The sequence below is a fragment of the Gopherus evgoodei genome, unplaced genomic scaffold (genome assembly GCF_007399415.2).
Source record: "Gopherus evgoodei ecotype Sinaloan lineage unplaced genomic scaffold, rGopEvg1_v1.p scaffold_40_arrow_ctg1, whole genome shotgun sequence".
In the NCBI taxonomy this organism is placed as follows: Eukaryota; Metazoa; Chordata; order Testudines; family Testudinidae; genus Gopherus; species Gopherus evgoodei.
Window position 1 is genome coordinate 1,931,666 of NW_022060061.1, and position 16,347 is coordinate 1,948,012.

Genomic DNA, 16,347 nt, shown 5'->3' on the forward strand with positions numbered 1-16,347 from the left:
GCTGGGGAGAGAACTCAGGTGTCTTGGCTCCCAACTAGGGTGACCAGACAGCAAATGTGAAAAATTGGGAGGGGTGGAGGGTAATAGGAGCCTATATAAGAAAAAGACCCCAAAAGCAGGACAGTTGCTCACCCTACTCCCAACCTCCCACTCTAACCCCTAGATACCACTCTCCTCCCAGAGCTAGGGAGAGAACTCAGCCCCCACTGCCCTCCTGGAGCTAGGGAGAGAACCCAGGAGTCCTGGCTCCTGGCCCCCTGCTCTGACCACCAGACCCCACTCCCCTCCCAGAGCTAGGGATAGAATCCAGGCATCCTAGCACACACACCATAACCACTATACCCGCCCACCCTACCTCCCAGAACTAGGGCTGCCAACAATCCAGGATTGTTCTGTAGTTTCCAGGAACTAAAAAATAATCTTTAATTAAAGATTAGTTCATATGATGAAACCTCCAGGAATACATCCAACCCAAACTGACAACCCTAGCCAGAAGAGAGTGCTGACCTCTTCCCCACTGCTCTCCCTGAGCTGGGGCTAGAACCCAGGGGTCCTGACTCCCGACCCCAATCCACTGACCATGCTGTCTCTAGAACCTAGTGGACATAAGAATGGCCACATTGGGTCCGACCAATGGTCCATCTAGCTCAGGATCCCCCGACCGTGGCTGGAGCCAGATGCTTCAGATGGAATGAATGGAACAGGGTAATTATTGAGTGATCCAGCCTGTCATCCAGTCCCAGCTTCTGACAACCAAACCCCCAGAGCATGGGGCTGTGTCCCTGCGCATCTTGGCCAATAGCCACTGAGGGACCTACCTTCCATGAACTTATCTAGCTCTTTTTTGAACCCAGTTATACTTTTTGCCTTCACATATCACATGGCAAGGAGTTCCACAGGTAGACTGCATTGTGTGACAAAAACACAGCCTTAACTTTGTTTTAAACTTGTTGCCTATGGATTTCACTGGGTGAACCCGTTCTTGAGTTAGGTGAAGAGGTAAATAATACTTCCTTAGTCACTTTCTCCACCCCCGTCATGATTCTGCAGACCTATTCTATCAACATTTCACACACACACACACACACACACACACACACACACACACACACACACACACACACACACACACACACACACACACACACACACACACACACACCTGCTGTTATAAAAAGTGCCTTCGACAGTGTATTCCCCTTCCCAGATAGGAATAATTACATTGCACCTTCATACGGGAATAACACGGACAACCCCGGGGGAGGGGGCGGTGTACCAGTTTCAACTAGCCCAGTGCAGCTAAAAAGTGGTACAATCTGTGTGTGTTTGGACAAGGCCTTAGTCTCATTGACCATCAACAGGGCGAGTTCTAGAGTTTTAATGATTTCAGGAGAGAAGTGGCTGTCCTGGCAACACACGATCTGTACATAAACCAGACCTGAGGGTCTAGGTCATTTCTGAAAACGGGACATAGGTTCTCCCATGTTTGAAGATGGCACCTGCAGACAAGTCCCTTGGCAGCCCTGCATTTAGCAGGTTTAAGATAGCAGCAGCTTGCGAGCGTTTCCATTGCAGCTATTCCCTTCTCTTCCCTGCAAAGTCCCAGCTACCTACTTTCCTCCCCCACCATTCTTCAGGCTTGTTGCTATGAAGCAGGAGAGACTCGAAGGTTCATCACAACCAGCTGAGTGTGTGCTGTCAGCGAACCACATGGTTAATCAGTTGGGGCCAAAGTTTAATGGAGGTTTATTTTAGTCTGTCCTTTCCTTTACTATGGACAGAGGACTAATGGAGCAGATACAGGGGATGAGGGGCGGGACACAAGGGTGAGGGGCACTGTATAAATATCAGAGGGGCAGATGTGAATCCCCACTAGAGGAGGTTGCCTGCAATCCTGGGAGGAGGAATCTCATATACACAGGATACAGGCTCTGCCTTTCCAGAGTTACGCCAGAAGGGTATCGACAGAGCTGAAACAGGGTGTTTGAAGGTCTGGCTGGCTGGGAGCTCTGTGGAGAAGGCAGGATCCCTGCTGTGGCTTGGAGAAGCCAGAGTTCTTGCTGGGTCTATGGCTTAGAGTCATTGAAAAAATGCGGCCCCCTAAGTCCAGCCCTAACCGGGGTGTGTGTCAGTCCACTTCAGAATCAGAGCTGGAGTTTGAATAGTCTGCCACGAGAGAGGAGCTGAGGCTGACGGAGCAGGAGGTGCTGGCAGTGCCCTCTGCGGGGAGGATATCGTTGTCGGCCACGGGGGAGCTCTGCTGGGGTGTCCCACGGGCTGCGCTGTCGCAGCTCTGCCCGCCAGTTCGTGCCCCGTGCTCCATGCTCTCTCCCGCGCTGTGCAGGCTCTCGGGCCCCTCCCTGGATTTGCGGCGCACAATGCCCAAGTGGCCGATTGCAATGTGCGAGCCGCCAGTGAGCGCCTTCGGGGGCAGGGCTTTCCCGGCGAGCCCCAGCTTCTTAAGCGTGTTGGTGGCTTTGCCAGCTGCAGCCTGAGCAGGGGGGAACCAGGAGCGGCCAGAGATCTCTGTGCGCTTCAGCTTCTGTTTGTCCTCATAAGCTGGAAGGAGAAGGAGGGGCAGCAGGGTAGTGACAGGCATCCACAGAGGGCACCTGAAAGCTCCAATGTCATTGGGAGCATTGGCTCAGGGCTCCTGCTCTGGGACCAACATGATGCTCCTGTGCTGAACAGCACACACTGATCTACGGGGCTCAGAGACCCCCAGACCTGAATGCCGCTCCCCTCAGAGCCCACCCCCAAATCACACATCAGTAAGCGACAAAGCCAGGGCTAGAACCAAGGAGTCCGGGCTCCCGCTCCCACTCCCTCCACCAACGCCGGGAATAGAACCCAGGAGTCCTGGGCTCCCACTCCCTCCCCCAACGCTAGGACTAGAACCCAGGAGTCCTGGCTCCCTCTCCTCCTGCTCTAATCACTAGACCCTACCCCTCCAAAGCAAGGACTAGAACCCAGGAGTCCTGGCTCCCCCGATTTGTTCATCCCCAATGTAAATCACATCCAACTGACAGTACCAGTGGTGACCGTAAGCCTACGTTGCCCACATTCCTCAGGCCAAGACAGGGCCCTGAATCACTCTGTGCACAGGGCCCCCCAGAAGACCCGAGGCAGCCCCCACCCACAGCCCCAGCCCCAGCCGGCAGCACATACAGTCCAGGCTGTGGTACTTGAGCAGGGCTGCCAGGCGCCGGTCCTCCTCCGTCTCCTGCACCAGAGGGATGCTCAGGTTGGCCTTGGTCTGCAGAGCCAGGTCCTTCTCCTCTTCCTCCTGGAGAATCTTCTTCTCCTCCTGAACAGGGGAGGGACAGGATGGTGAGAGAGAGTGCCCAGCCAGCAGCATCTACAGTAAATCATTGAAGCTCAGCCCTGGGTAAATCCCGCTGGCTTGAGCAGAGCTGTGCCTGCTTACGCCAGGGTTAGACTTGGCCCCTGATCTAGTGGCCATGAGACTGATGCTGCAAGGACTGTCCAGGACAGAGAATAACAGAGACACATCACTGAACTGCCACAACGTCTAGTGCAAAGGGCAGTCTTAGCAAGTCCTTCCTCCAGCCCAGCACCACCACCCAGCTCTCCCCTCTAGCACCTTCCAGCCCCAGATCGTCAAGCACTCTATAAAGGAGGCCAATATCATTATCCCCATTTTACAGACGAGGGAACTGAGGAACAGGGAGGGGAGGGGACCTGTCCAAGATCACCCAGCAGAGCTCAGGTCTCCCAAGTCCCAGTCCTGTGCTCCATCCACGAGGTCACACTGCCTCCCAAAGGGCCAGGAGGGTCTCAGCTAGGAGCAATGCGCAATCACACGGCTCTCAGTCCCTGCTCACCCTGAACTTCCTGCGCAGCATACTGTTGATGGCGAAGTCGTCCTTCCAGGCACTCTGGGCCTCCTGGATGTTGGACAAGGTGGGGATGGCTCTCTGCAGCTTGCTCTGGTCCACGGTGCCATGCTCGAGCCGGTACATGGCATCTGTCTCTAGCTTCTTCTTCTCCTCATGTTCTGGAGGCAGAGGGACAGACACACGGACTCACCGGTGGGGTCTGTCCGCCCAGCCGCTGACAGGAGCAGGGCCTGCTCCTCCCTGGGCTCACCTGTGGTCAGGATCTGCTCGTTGTCCTGCATGTCCCAGCGCTCCTCCTTACGCTGGGCCCCGCTCACGATGACGTAGTCACAGTTGGCCGGGTCCGTCTGCATCTCGATGTAATTGACGCACAGGTGGCACTTCATCCGAAACCTGGCACCCAAGGGGACAGGCTGGGGGGTTATCTCCTGGCCACCTCCTTGAAGCCCCAGCCAGACTCCAGCTCTCCGGCCTCTGCGCCTGACCCCTGCTAGAGGGATCTTACGCCAGCTCCTGAAGTCTCTGGCACGTGATCCCGCCAGAGACAGGATATTGTGCTAGCTGGACCCCAGTCTGAGCCGCTGTGGCTGCATGGGGCATAAGAAATCCCAGGAGCTGCTAGTTTTATTTCTCTTTAGCTATGGGGAGGCCGGCGGGGGGGGGGGAGGGGGCAGCTTCTGCCTCTATCACAATATGCCATGCACTTGTGGAGCCAGCTCATCCCAGCCACGTGCTCCACAGACACTTACTTCGCCTCTCAGTATTATCCACCCGGCAGGTGTGTGTGTGCAGGGTGGGAAATCGAGCATGGGAGGGGGAGAGAGCAAGGACTAATCCAGTTGAGTGGCAAAGCTGGGAATCGTCTCCCCCACTCTAATCATTAGACCCCACCCCCCTCCCAGAGCTGGGAAGAGATCCCAGGAGTCCTGGCTCCCAGTCCTGTGCTCTAACCACAGGCGCATCCCTAGGGGAACAGGTGGCGGCGCACAGAGCCCAGAGGATGTTGCTTTAAATCCAGCTCAGCTCAGCAGCAGGGGGCTGTTCCCTCCCCTTCTGGGCAAGAGGCAGGCAGGGGCTCTGGGGCCCATTCTAACCCTGACTGCTTTGCTGGGGGAGGCCGTTTGGGGCCAGTGACAATGGTGGGATTCTGCGATGTGGCCCAGTGGCCCCCCCAGACGCAGCTCACCCAGGTCACTGCTCTGCCCAGGTTCAGCGCCTGGGAGGTGAGACAGAGGAGGAGTGTGAGCTTCCCACACCCACCTGTAGATGGGGGTGGTGTAGTAATTCCCAACTTTCTTCTTCTCTGCGTTGTACCGGACACCTGCGACAGACACAGCTGATGAGCCTGAAGCACCAACTCCACCCACATCCCGCATTTCCCTCCAGCACTGGCAAGGATGCCATGTCTACCTGGGCTCTCAAGCTATGCTGGGAATAGGACCCAGGAGTCCTGGCTCTCAATCCCAGGGTTCACAGACGCTCCACATTGTCAGCAGCAAGGCTACACACTTTTGGACAAGTCCAGTTCACACAGCGAGTTGAGGTATGAGCTGGCAAGAGAACTCAGGAGTCCTAGCTCCCAAAACTGCCCCCCCAGTGTCCTCCCACAGCTGGCAAGAGAACCCAGGAGTCCTGGCTCCCAAACCCGCCCCCCAGTGTCCTCCCACCGCTGGCAAGAGAACCCAGGAGTCCTGGCTCCCAAACCCGCCCCCCAGTGTCCTCCCACCGCTGGCAAGAGAACCCAGGAGTCCTGACCTGCCCCTGCTGTAATCACTATCACTCTCCCCTCCCAGAGCTGGGACCAGAACCCTGAAGAGTCCTGCCCCTCAGTCCCTTGCTTGGACCCCACTCAGAACTGGGAGCAGGACCCAGGCATCCTCTCCTCCTAGCCCCCCTATGCTGACCACTAGACCATACTACCTCACAACAAGTGGCTGTTCTCTCGTACGACAAACCTTCTCTCCCCAGTCTCATCACAGATTCCATCCTTTCAGCACCCTGAGACAGGGGGACGTATCATCACCCCCATTTCACAGATGGGAAACAGAGGCATTGGGTAGATTAAGTGACCTGCCCAAAGTCTCACAGGAAGCCTGTGTCTGAGCTGGGAACTGAACCACAGTCTCCCAAGTCTGAGTCCCGTGCCCTACCCACCAGACCGCCTTCCCCACAGCTGCTGCTGGCCGAGCCAAAGCCCCAGGCAGTGCACAGGACATGGGAGGGCCATATCTCCGTAGGAGCTGGGAGGGGTGTGTGTGGCGGGGGCGTTATTCAGCCAAGGCCCAGAGGCAGCAGAGAGGACAGCACAATAGCAACCATCAGAGAAAGTAAATTAAACCTGAGTTTGGTCCCTCCCCTAAAATCAAGGAGCCAACCCCCTAAGACACCTCCCCCCCACACACCCTGGGACATCCCCTGTCCACCTTCTCAATCCTGCCATGGCTCAGCCCCCAGCACTGCCAGGAGCACAACTGCCTGGGCATGGCCCTGTGCGCCGAGCATCCGGAGGATGGAGGCCAGAGCTCCCGTCAGGCTGGGCACACCCAGGGTGCTAGGTGAGCGCTGGGCAGATCCCTGGGAGAGCGGGAGCTTACCCATTCCAATGTGATTCTTGCAGCCATCGCACCAGATGTTGTAGGGCATCTCGAACCTAGGAGAGAGCAGCCAAGACGGTGCTGGTCACCCTGGTGCTAGAACCCCACGGCCTCCCCGGCCAACAACCACTGAGCTGGAGCAAAGGGGCGAAGCACAGATAGCAGCAGCTGAGTCAAGAGTCCACAAACAACCCAAATTCTGCCTCAGGCTGAATGCGGGGAGCAGAGGGGACCTGGCTTCTTTAACCACCGACAGTCAAGCATCCCCAGCACAGAGAGTTTGTGCCCGTTACTTCTAGGGGAGGCAACTGCACTGCCTCAGCTGGGGGCTAACCCCAGTGTCCTCCCTAAAGCACCACTCAGTGTAGCTGGGAGAATAGAACCCAGGAGTCCTGGCCCCTGAGGCCCCTAGACCCCACTCTTAATCCAGAGCTGGGAATAGAACCCAGGAGTCCTGGCCCCTGAGGCCCCTAGACCCCACTCTTAATCCAGAGCTGGGAATAGAACCCAGGAGTCCTGGCCCCTGAGGCCCCTACACCCCACTCTTAATCCAGAGCTGGGAATAGAACCCAGGAGTCCTGGCCCCTGAGGCCCCTAGACCCCACTCTTAATCCAGAGCTGGGAATAGAACCCAGGAGTCCTGGCCCCTGAGGCCCCTAGACCCCACTCTTAATCCAGAGCTGGGAATAGAACCCAGGAGTCCTGGCTTCCCAATCCCCCGCTCTACCTACAAGGCAGAAACCCACGGGTCCCCTCGAGGTGCATTCAGGGGTCCTGAGGGATGGTAAAGGAGCACAGGCTCTTACCTGATGATAAGGATGCCCTGGGAGAGCTTGCGGGCTCTCTCTCGCAGTGGGTGACTGTTCCGGTATTTATTAAGGGAGACATGCTGTGCGGGAAAGAATAGAAAGGCAGCCGTTAACCCATAACAGGCCAGCATCAGTTTGGTTCCTAGAACTGGAGCACCGGATCAGACCGACAGTCCCTCCAGCCCAGTATCCCATCCATGGCAGCCAGCAATGCTGGTTGGTTCAGAGGGGGGTGTAAACCCACCATAATATCCCATGGAGGAAATTTCATCCTCACCCCCCCAGCTGGAAGTCAGCTCATACAAGGAAGAATGCGGACCTACAGCCTTTGTGATGTTAGCCATGGTGGACTTCGTTCTTACCAATATCACACCTAATCCTGCTTTGAAATATACTAAAATCCTGTAGCAGGGAGTTCCACAGTTCCTTATAAAGTAAGTTACCCTTTATCCACTTAAAATCTGTTGCCGTTGAATTTAATCTGCTGCCCTCCTGTTGCTTTTTCACAGGAAAGGGGACAAAGTGAGGCCTGACTTGCTTAATTCCCAGTTATTGGTTTCATTCCCAGCTACAGCAGCAGGCTCAGAACTTTGTCCATGAGGCTGACTGGTAAATGCAGCGTTCAAGCTGGCAAAAGCAAACCCAGACACCAAGCATCAGCTGATGTGTCTATAACCAGGCCTTGCTGTCCAATCCCTGCTCTTACCTTTGCTGGATCGAAGTCAGGAGGGTAATACTTATTCACGCCTTTTCTTTCGCCCTAGAAGGAAACAAGCAAAAACATAATAAACAAACTCCTACGTCAGGATGCAAGACTCAAGCAGCCGATTTCTTATCTCGGGTGAGATTCAATTCTTTTTATCCATCTGTCTCAGCGATTTCATGAGAATCTCAGCTTTCATTAAAAACAAAAAAGGCAGTTTCCTGCCCCTGAAAGTCATGGCGAAAAGCTTAGAAACTTGGGCTGAGTGACCGGAACAGCACAGAAGGCTAAGAAAAGGAACTCATGAAACCTCACGATTTTAAAAACAATCTCATGATTTTTTGAGGCCTGACTTGTGATTTTTGAATATCCCAGGATGGCAACATTGGGATCAGCTCCACTCACCATTGTGAAAATTCTCCAGCTCCAAGCACCTGGAACACACAGTCTACGGGAAAAGATAACAAGAGAAGGTCATTTCCGGGGCTAGAAATAACAACAACTTGCTTTTATGAAGCACTTTTCATCCATAGATCTCAATGCACTTTAAAAAAGAAAGCCAGTATCATTATCCCCCTATTACAAATGGGGAAACTGAGGCATGCAGCAGGAAGGGACTTGCCCAAGATCATCCAGAAGACTAGGGGCATCCGTCCTAAGTCCTAGTCCACTCAGCCACACTGCTTCTCTAGCTCTTTCGCTGCCTGTTAAACTGATCTCACAAGGGTGACTGCAAGCCTGTCCTGCTGGCTGGCTCAGCTCCCAGTTCCCATTGTCCTGGGGGGTCGGGGGGGACAGACTGGTTGTAGCCCAGTTGACCCCACTGCCCCCCCCCACGCCCAACATACTCAGAACAAGTTTTGGCTTAGTAGTGTAAACAGGCCCCATCTGAGGGCTAAGCATGTCCCCAAGCAGCACGCTAGCCTCAGAGGCTACCAGACAGAGCTATGATGGGGCAGGGAGAAGGGGTGCTGCTGCAGCCCCCCCGTCTCCCTCCCCCAAGCAGAGCAAAGGCCAAAGGGCCCTAAACGAGTCAGCACCAGGAAGCTCTTGGGAACACAAGCCCAAGGGTGGGGTTGGCATCACCAGAAACACCCCCCGCCAGTAACTAACATGCATCTGAGGAAGTGGGGATTCACCCACGAAAGCTCCTGCTCCAATACGTCTGTTAGTCTATAAGGTGCCACAGGATTCTCTGCTGCTAACACCAGTGTGTGTGCTGGGGGGGCCAGTGACTTCCCCCTCTGCTCACAGGGGGGGGGCAATAAGGGGCCTTTCTGGGAGTTGGGGACCACTCAAGGGAACCTTCAACCCGCACACACCAGATAACGGGGGGAGGGACACACAGAGAGGGGCCCCTCCCCAGTGCGTGTGCAGCCCGGGGGAGGGGGCAGAGAGGGAGCCCCCCAATATGGGGGGGCAGAGAGGTCCCTCCAGTGTGTGGGGATGTGGGGGAGGGGGCAGACAGCAAATTCCCCCCCCCTCCAATATCTGGGCGGGGGGGGGCCCTGAGATCTCCCGCCCCCAACGCAAGGGCGATCGCTAACCTTCTCCGCCTCTGCCTCCTCCTCTTCCTCCCTGTCATCAACAGCCGCCTTAGCTCGGCCCCCCCCGCCCGTGTGGCCCCGCCCCTGGCCCCGCCCCCCAGCTGCTGCAGTACCCACGTGGCGGGCTCTGGCTGGGCTGGGTGCCGCATGGGGCGGGAGCGGGGCTTCCATTGGGGAGCCCGCAAGCCCCAGCAACCCCCGCCCCAGGGAGGAGACTCCCTCCTTTCGCCCTAAATAACAAGGCATCGGGTTGCCAACTTTGGTTGGCGGAATTCCTGGAAATTGCATCACATGACATAACCTTTCATTAAAGATTAATCTTTAATTCTTGGAGACTGCAGGACAATCCTGGAGGGTTGGCAACCCTAAACAACCCAAAACTCTGCTGCCCTGTCCGCAGTCTCCACATGGGAGAGAAGAATCAGGTCTTAGCGCTGGGGGAATGGGTCCAAGGGGGAGGGAGGCAGTGAATACTTCAGGCTTATGCCCCCTGCCCTGCAGGATTGGGAAATAAACTCCCAGCCCCTCTCAGCAGACAGAAGCATTGAAACCTGCTTTGGGATCAAAAGGGGCGATTCGCACAATCGTAGAGGTGGGGAAATAGCCTGAGCCTTTGCCAGGGCTCCCCCTGCATGTTGGGACTTGGGAGTCCTGGGCTCCCTTCCCAGCTTTAGCACATGGCTAAGCTGCTGGTTGAGAGGCAGGATGCCTGGTTTCTTTTCCCATTGGTGAGATCTAAGGGCTAGAGGAATCCTGGGTTTGGACACCAGATCTGGGCTGGGAGTGGAGTCCAGTGGCCACAGCTGGTAGCTGGGTAGCAGGACTCCTGAGTTCTATCCCTGACTCCTCCAATGAATCAGTCCATAATTGTGGGCACATCACATCCCCTTTCTAGGCCTCAGTTTCCTCATCAGGTAAACCGGGGGTAACAATACAGGTACATATTCATTAGGTAATTCTTAACACAGGGGATGAGGCATGCTCCCCCCCACACACACACAGTAGGCAGGTATTATATACCATTATCAAGGGGGAAAACAGGCAGAGAGCACGAAAAGAGACTGGCACAATGGACCTGAATCCAAAGTTGATCGGAGTTTTTAGGTACTGCTGACATACAAAGAATACGGTGTCTTGCCTGAGCTGACCTAGTGCATCATGGTAGAGATGGCAATGGAACCCAGGAGTATTGATCCTAAACCCGCTCTAGCCCCTGGACCACACTGCCTCTCCTCATAGCAGTTGCTGAGGAACAAAGCAAGATTATGACAAATAAGGCCATTTGTAAGTGACTAAGACAGCGGGAAGGGAAAATGCAGATGCAGGGACACTAACATAACCCCACTCGGGGCAGCGAAACAGCCGAGAGGCCATTTGAAATGGGACAGACATGCAGGGAAGGGATTTAGGGTGATGACTCAGTGGCTGGCCACATATATAAAAGAAACATGGCAAACCTGAGATTAATGGGAATCAGCAGCAAAGTGCGAGGCAGAATATTTTCACTGCAATAGGGTTAGATCTGTGTACAATCAGGCTTGCGGGCAGGGTATCTTTCCAAGTAATAGGAAGAGACTGCACGTCAGGCTGCAAGTGCCTGGTGAAGCTGAGTATCACGACTCCTGGGTTCTAGCCCCAGCTCTGGCAGGCGAGGGTGGCTGGTGTGGCGTGGGGAACTGAGCGGGAGCACGCCTTGATTTTTGTTCCCAGGCAGCTTGGCTAATTTAGTGGGTGACCTTTAGGGCAAGTCCCTTCCCCTCTCCCTCCCTCTCCCACTTGTAAATCAAGGATCACAAGAGTTCCCCAGCCTTTGTAAAGCAATTTGGGACGAAGGGAGGAAAGTGGAACGGTTGTATTATTATTCCTCATTAAAAGAGAGCAAGTTCAGCCAGAATTGTTCCATTTCAGAAAACTTTGTATTGAACATCTGCCTAAGGGGTCCACTGCTGAGCAGGTGACGGGGGGCCAGGACTTCTACATTCTAGTCCTGGCTCCCTATTGATGCATGAGGAGCACCTCATAATCTTTGTCATATTTATCCTCACAACCTCCCGAGGAGGTAGGGAAGTATCAACTCCACTTTGTAGCTGGGAGGTACAGAGACGCTAAGCCCCAGATCCATGAAGGTATCAAGTCTCCAAACTAACAGAAGTCTAAATATTTTTGTGGATCTGGGCTTTAGAATGAGATTTTTAAATGTATTTAGGTGTCTAAGGAGGCAGATAGGCACCAAAGTGGGATGCTGAAAAGTTCCCATGTCTAAATGTACCTTTAGGCACCTAAATATATTTTAAAATGTGGGCCTAAGTGACTTGCACAAGGCCACACAGTGAGGCTACACTGGAGCTGGGGAGTGACCTCATCATTGGACCCCCTCTTCCTCTTGTCTGGAACCACGGCCCCAGTGGGGACAGACTGAGAGAGGCAGAACACCACTGACAGCAACTCAAAGAAGGCTGGGGTGCTAAGCATAGGTCCCTTGTTTATGCAGTTGCTGAAGCTCTAAGACAATTTGGGAAAAACTGAGGTTTAAGTGCTGATTGCCATTAAACAGGGCATGTTTTCTCACCTATAGTTAGGCTGCCTAATCCACACCTATGACTTCGCCTACATTTGTCATACACTGTCATTGCAAAGAACAAAATGCAACCCAATGCTGTGTAATTAGCTGAAGGCAAATGGGCCAGTCACCTCCTACGAGCTCTGCTTTAAGGATTGCCCTCATTAGAGCTGCGGGGCAGAGAGCAGCATGGAAGGTCATGGTTTCGAATCCAGGCTCCACTGCTGACTTGCTGCATGACTCTGATCAAGTCATGGCTCTGTGCCTCCGTTTCCACAACTGTAAACCAGAGGGATGATGGGAAGCTTAAACAAACAGTGCTTTGAACCAAGAGAGCACTCCAGGAGTTATACGTATTCATAGATTGTAAAGGCCAGAAGGGGCCACTTTGACCATCTCATCTGAGGGCTTGTCTATCCTTACAATGCTATAGGAGCACTGTATCAATGTAGACACTACCTACACCGACAGGAGGGGTTGTCCCTTTGTCATAGATAATCCACCTCCCCAAGAGGCGGTAGCTATGTCGACACGATGACGGAATTCTTCCATCAACTCAGCACCGACTACATGGGGATTTAAGTTAGCTTAACACTTGGATTTTTCACACCACTCCTGACCAATGTCATTAAACCGACCTAATTTTCTGCTGTAGATCAGACCTGACCTACTGTACAACTCAGGCCATAGGACTTCCTTGAATTAATTCCCATATGCACTAGAGCATATCTTTTAGAAAAACATCTAATCTTGACTTTAAAAATGCCCTGTTTTAACAAGCTGCTCTGCCCCAGAGAGAATAAAAAGCCATTGTATTTTGAAACAATGGAACAAGCCCAACAAACCAATGTCTCTTTAACGCTAATGCCACTTTTTATTGCAGTGGCTCAAACTTTTTTACTGGTGACCCCTTTCACATAGCAAGCCTCTGAGTGCGACCACCTTATAAATTAAAAACACTTTTTTATATATTTAACACCATTATAAATGCAGGAGGCAAAGCAGGGTTTGGGGTGGAGGTTGACAGCTCACGAACCCCCATGTAATAACCTCATGACCCCGAGGGGTCCCGACCCCCAGTTTGAGAACCTCTGTCTTATTGTCAGGACATCTGCTGGCCAATTATAAGATTCTGCTCACTTTTAAAACATCATTGCAAGCCATTGGCAGTAGAAGTGAGGGCAGGGTTAGAAGGCACCGGGAGAAGGGTTAGTGAATCCCAGGGGATGGGGTTACAGAGCGGCATGGGACGGGGATGCCACATTTCCCTTAGAGCCCCAGTTCCTGGAGTCACAAGATTAAGTAAGAAATGGTTGAATATCCCTCCCAGTTCTTGTCAAAAAAATTCTAGACCTTACAGCTGCAGGGGAACTCCTGGAAACATACCTCTCTGAAAAGGTTCTGAAACCAGTCAGCACATGGACAGAACCCAACTTCTTGGACATTTTAAGCCAGTCTCATGGTTGGTGTGGGGACAAAATCAGAGTGAGTTCGCTATAAAACGTTACATTTTTTACCCAGGTGGATTTTGAGTTAGTGACAGTAGAAGAGACCTCCCTCTTTGGCACTGCCCATCCACTCCCTCTGCTCTGGCCTCAGAGCCCAGGGAGTTTGACTCAAGGACAGGGTGTCACAACCTTTTCTGTGAGACATGTCAGAGAATTAAACCAGTTTGACAGCTTCTGAAAAGGGGGCGGGGGGGGGGGAGAAGAGAAGAAATTGCCAAGAGCTGTCTCTGGAATGGAGAAAGCAGCAGCATGAAAGACGTCTTTGCCAGCTGGGCTGGGATTGCAGGAGACCACGACGAGCAATGGAGTTCACATCCTTGACTAGAAAGAGTCTTGGGAGACCGGAGAATTAGCTAAGAACTAACAGGGCAGGCTAGTAGATTATTCTTAACGGGCGATCCCTAGACCAGCTAATTTACAACTGGAGGCAACACGCTCTGTTGGCTAGTGCATAGGGCTTGGACCAGGATTGCTGGATGCTATTCCCAGCTCTGTCCTTTTCTAGGTTCTTGTTACTCTCCCTGGTATCTGAGCAACTCACAAGATTATAAAGCAGGCATTTCATTTCTCTTGGCCCCAGCCTGAGACGGCTCAGCCAGCTCAAGTCCCCTGTCAGCGTGCCACAGTCTCCCCATCTGAAAGTTAGGGATTATAGGACGTGTGTTTCCAAAGCTCTCTCAAACCCTTGCACAAAGTGCTCTATAGGAAATGTGACATATTATCAGAGCTCCCAAGGATTCAGCCAGGCTCCTATCAGATTTTATAACCTGCAGTGCAAGTCGTAGCCATGGAAAACACTTGCAACGTTCTTAATCTCTGCCAGCGGTTCCAAGACTGCTTTACTGCAGACAGCAAGCTGCAGTAGAGGTGCTGGATGGTGTGGGCGGAAGAGCCAGCCTGGCTCAGTGCTCCAGAGCAGGAGCTCTGCAGAACTTTACCCCACATCCACAAAAGGCCCAGAGCAGAACAGCTGTACTGGCCAGCGGCTCTGATCTCACTACGATGCGTCAAATCTTTTCTCTAGGCAGGCTCTTGCTGGAGGAGAGGGGAAATAAAACGCTGCCGGATTTGTTTAATCATCTTCTGTACGGAACAGCCAGTTAAGGAACTTGCTCAAGATCAAGGCCCCTAAGCAGAATGCTCCAATTCTCGGATAACAGCCTAGACAGGGACCAATGAGTATACGTCAAAGGCTTGGCCTGCCCAGGGCCTGTACTGTTTGCAAATCCCATCTACGCTAGAAACCAGAACCGAGCAGTAACAAAGGTGGGGGGCAGGTTCAGAGCAGCCAGCTCCATGGCTAGCTGTATCCCCCCCAACAGAGTCCTAGCAGCTTATCAAGAGCAGCTCAAGGCTACCCCTGAATGTGGTTCCCTTGGCCAGACTGTCCACCTGCCATGTAATAGCCACACAGAGCAGACAAGCAGCCTCACAGGAATCTGTGCCTTCCTTTGAAGCACCAGACACTGGCAACAGTGAAAGGCAAAAGTATCAGACTGACAAGAGCTCTGTCCCTGTGTGGCAGGCGAGATTCTAGATGTTCGGGATTGGGCAGTTCCCACAATAATGAAAGGTCTAGAACACCCGACCTCTGAGGAAAGGTTAGAAAAACTGGGCATGTTTAGCCTTGAGAAAAGAAGCCTGAGCAGGGACCTGGTAACAGGCTTCAAAGATGTAAGGGTGGTTCTAACGAGGACGGTGAAAGAGTGCTCTCTGTGTCCACGGAAGGTAGGGCAGAAAGTAATCAGCTTAATCTGCAGCAAAGGAGATTTAGGTTAGATGTTAGGAAAAACTTTGTGAGGACATTTAAGCACTGGAACAGACTTCCAAGGGAGGTTGAGGAATCGCCATCACTGGAGGATTTTAAGACCAGGTTAAACACACCTGTCAGGGATGGTCTAGAGCAGTGGTCCCCAATCTCTCAGTGTGGCGGGCGGCTGACGAGCAGCCACCGAAATGTGGGTGAGGAGCAGCGGCTGCCGGACGAGCAGCCACCGAAATGTGGGTGAGGAGCAGCGGCTGCCGGACCAGCAGCCACCGAAATGTGGGTGAGGAGCAGCGGCTGCCGGACCAGCAGCCACCGAAATGCTGCCAAGCAGCCGCAGCATTTCAGCAGCGACGCTTCTTGCCGTTGCTGCTTCTCAGCGGCATTTCGGCGGCTGCTTGTCTGGCGGCCGCGCTCTGCGGCGGCAGGGCGCTCCCTTGTCAGTAGGCGGGCGCACATAGATGCCCTGCCACGTTGGGGACCACTGGTCTAGAGGTTTACTTGGTCCTGTCTCAGGGAGCTAGACTAGATGACCTCTCGAGGTACCTTCCAATCCTGTATTTCTAGGATTCTCCTAGCAGATACATGCACACCCCTCGGATAGCAGCAGTAAGAGCTTTGAGCCTTCCCACCTGGTGTACAGAGACAGAAAACTACTTACATGCATCTCCTACTTCTACCCTCAGGATCTCACAGCCAGAGCGCCTGACCGCCCCATCTCAGCTCACTTTTACCTTTGCTAGCATTCACTTATTACAGTCTAGTGCTGAGGCCACATAACCTGGAGACCAAGCTGACACTCAAAATAGCCTGTCCACCCCAGCAGATTTGCAGTCGGGATCGTACTCCAAAAGTAGCAGCTTTGCCCCCGGTAACATAACTGGAAATCAGGCACAGAGACCCCCTTGGGCACGATGCTCATTTCAGGAGCCGCTGCCTTCCTTCAAAACAGACAGCCCCCAAGAAAGTCAAACAATCCAAGCCTTAAGCCAAATGTCCAC

General features: G+C 53.4%; 1 protein-coding gene across 1 annotated transcript; it reads right to left on the bottom strand.

Annotated features, from left to right (window-relative positions):
* Positions 1 to 1,362: 1,362 nt before the first annotated feature.
* LOC115642491 (coiled-coil domain-containing protein 130-like) lies at positions 1,363 to 9,576 on the bottom strand. The gene is made up of 10 exons (XM_030546042.1): positions 9,514 to 9,576; positions 8,372 to 8,414; positions 7,970 to 8,023; positions 7,261 to 7,343; positions 6,455 to 6,510; positions 5,121 to 5,181; positions 4,111 to 4,253; positions 3,846 to 4,018; positions 3,169 to 3,307; positions 1,363 to 2,559 (listed from the first exon to the last, which is right to left on the bottom strand). The coding sequence occupies exons 1-10, from the start codon at positions 9,549 to 9,551 to the stop codon at positions 2,129 to 2,131; spliced, it is 1,221 nt and encodes a 406-aa protein (XP_030401902.1). The 5' UTR covers positions 9,552 to 9,576; the 3' UTR covers positions 1,363 to 2,128.
* Positions 9,577 to 16,347: the final 6,771 nt, after the last annotated feature.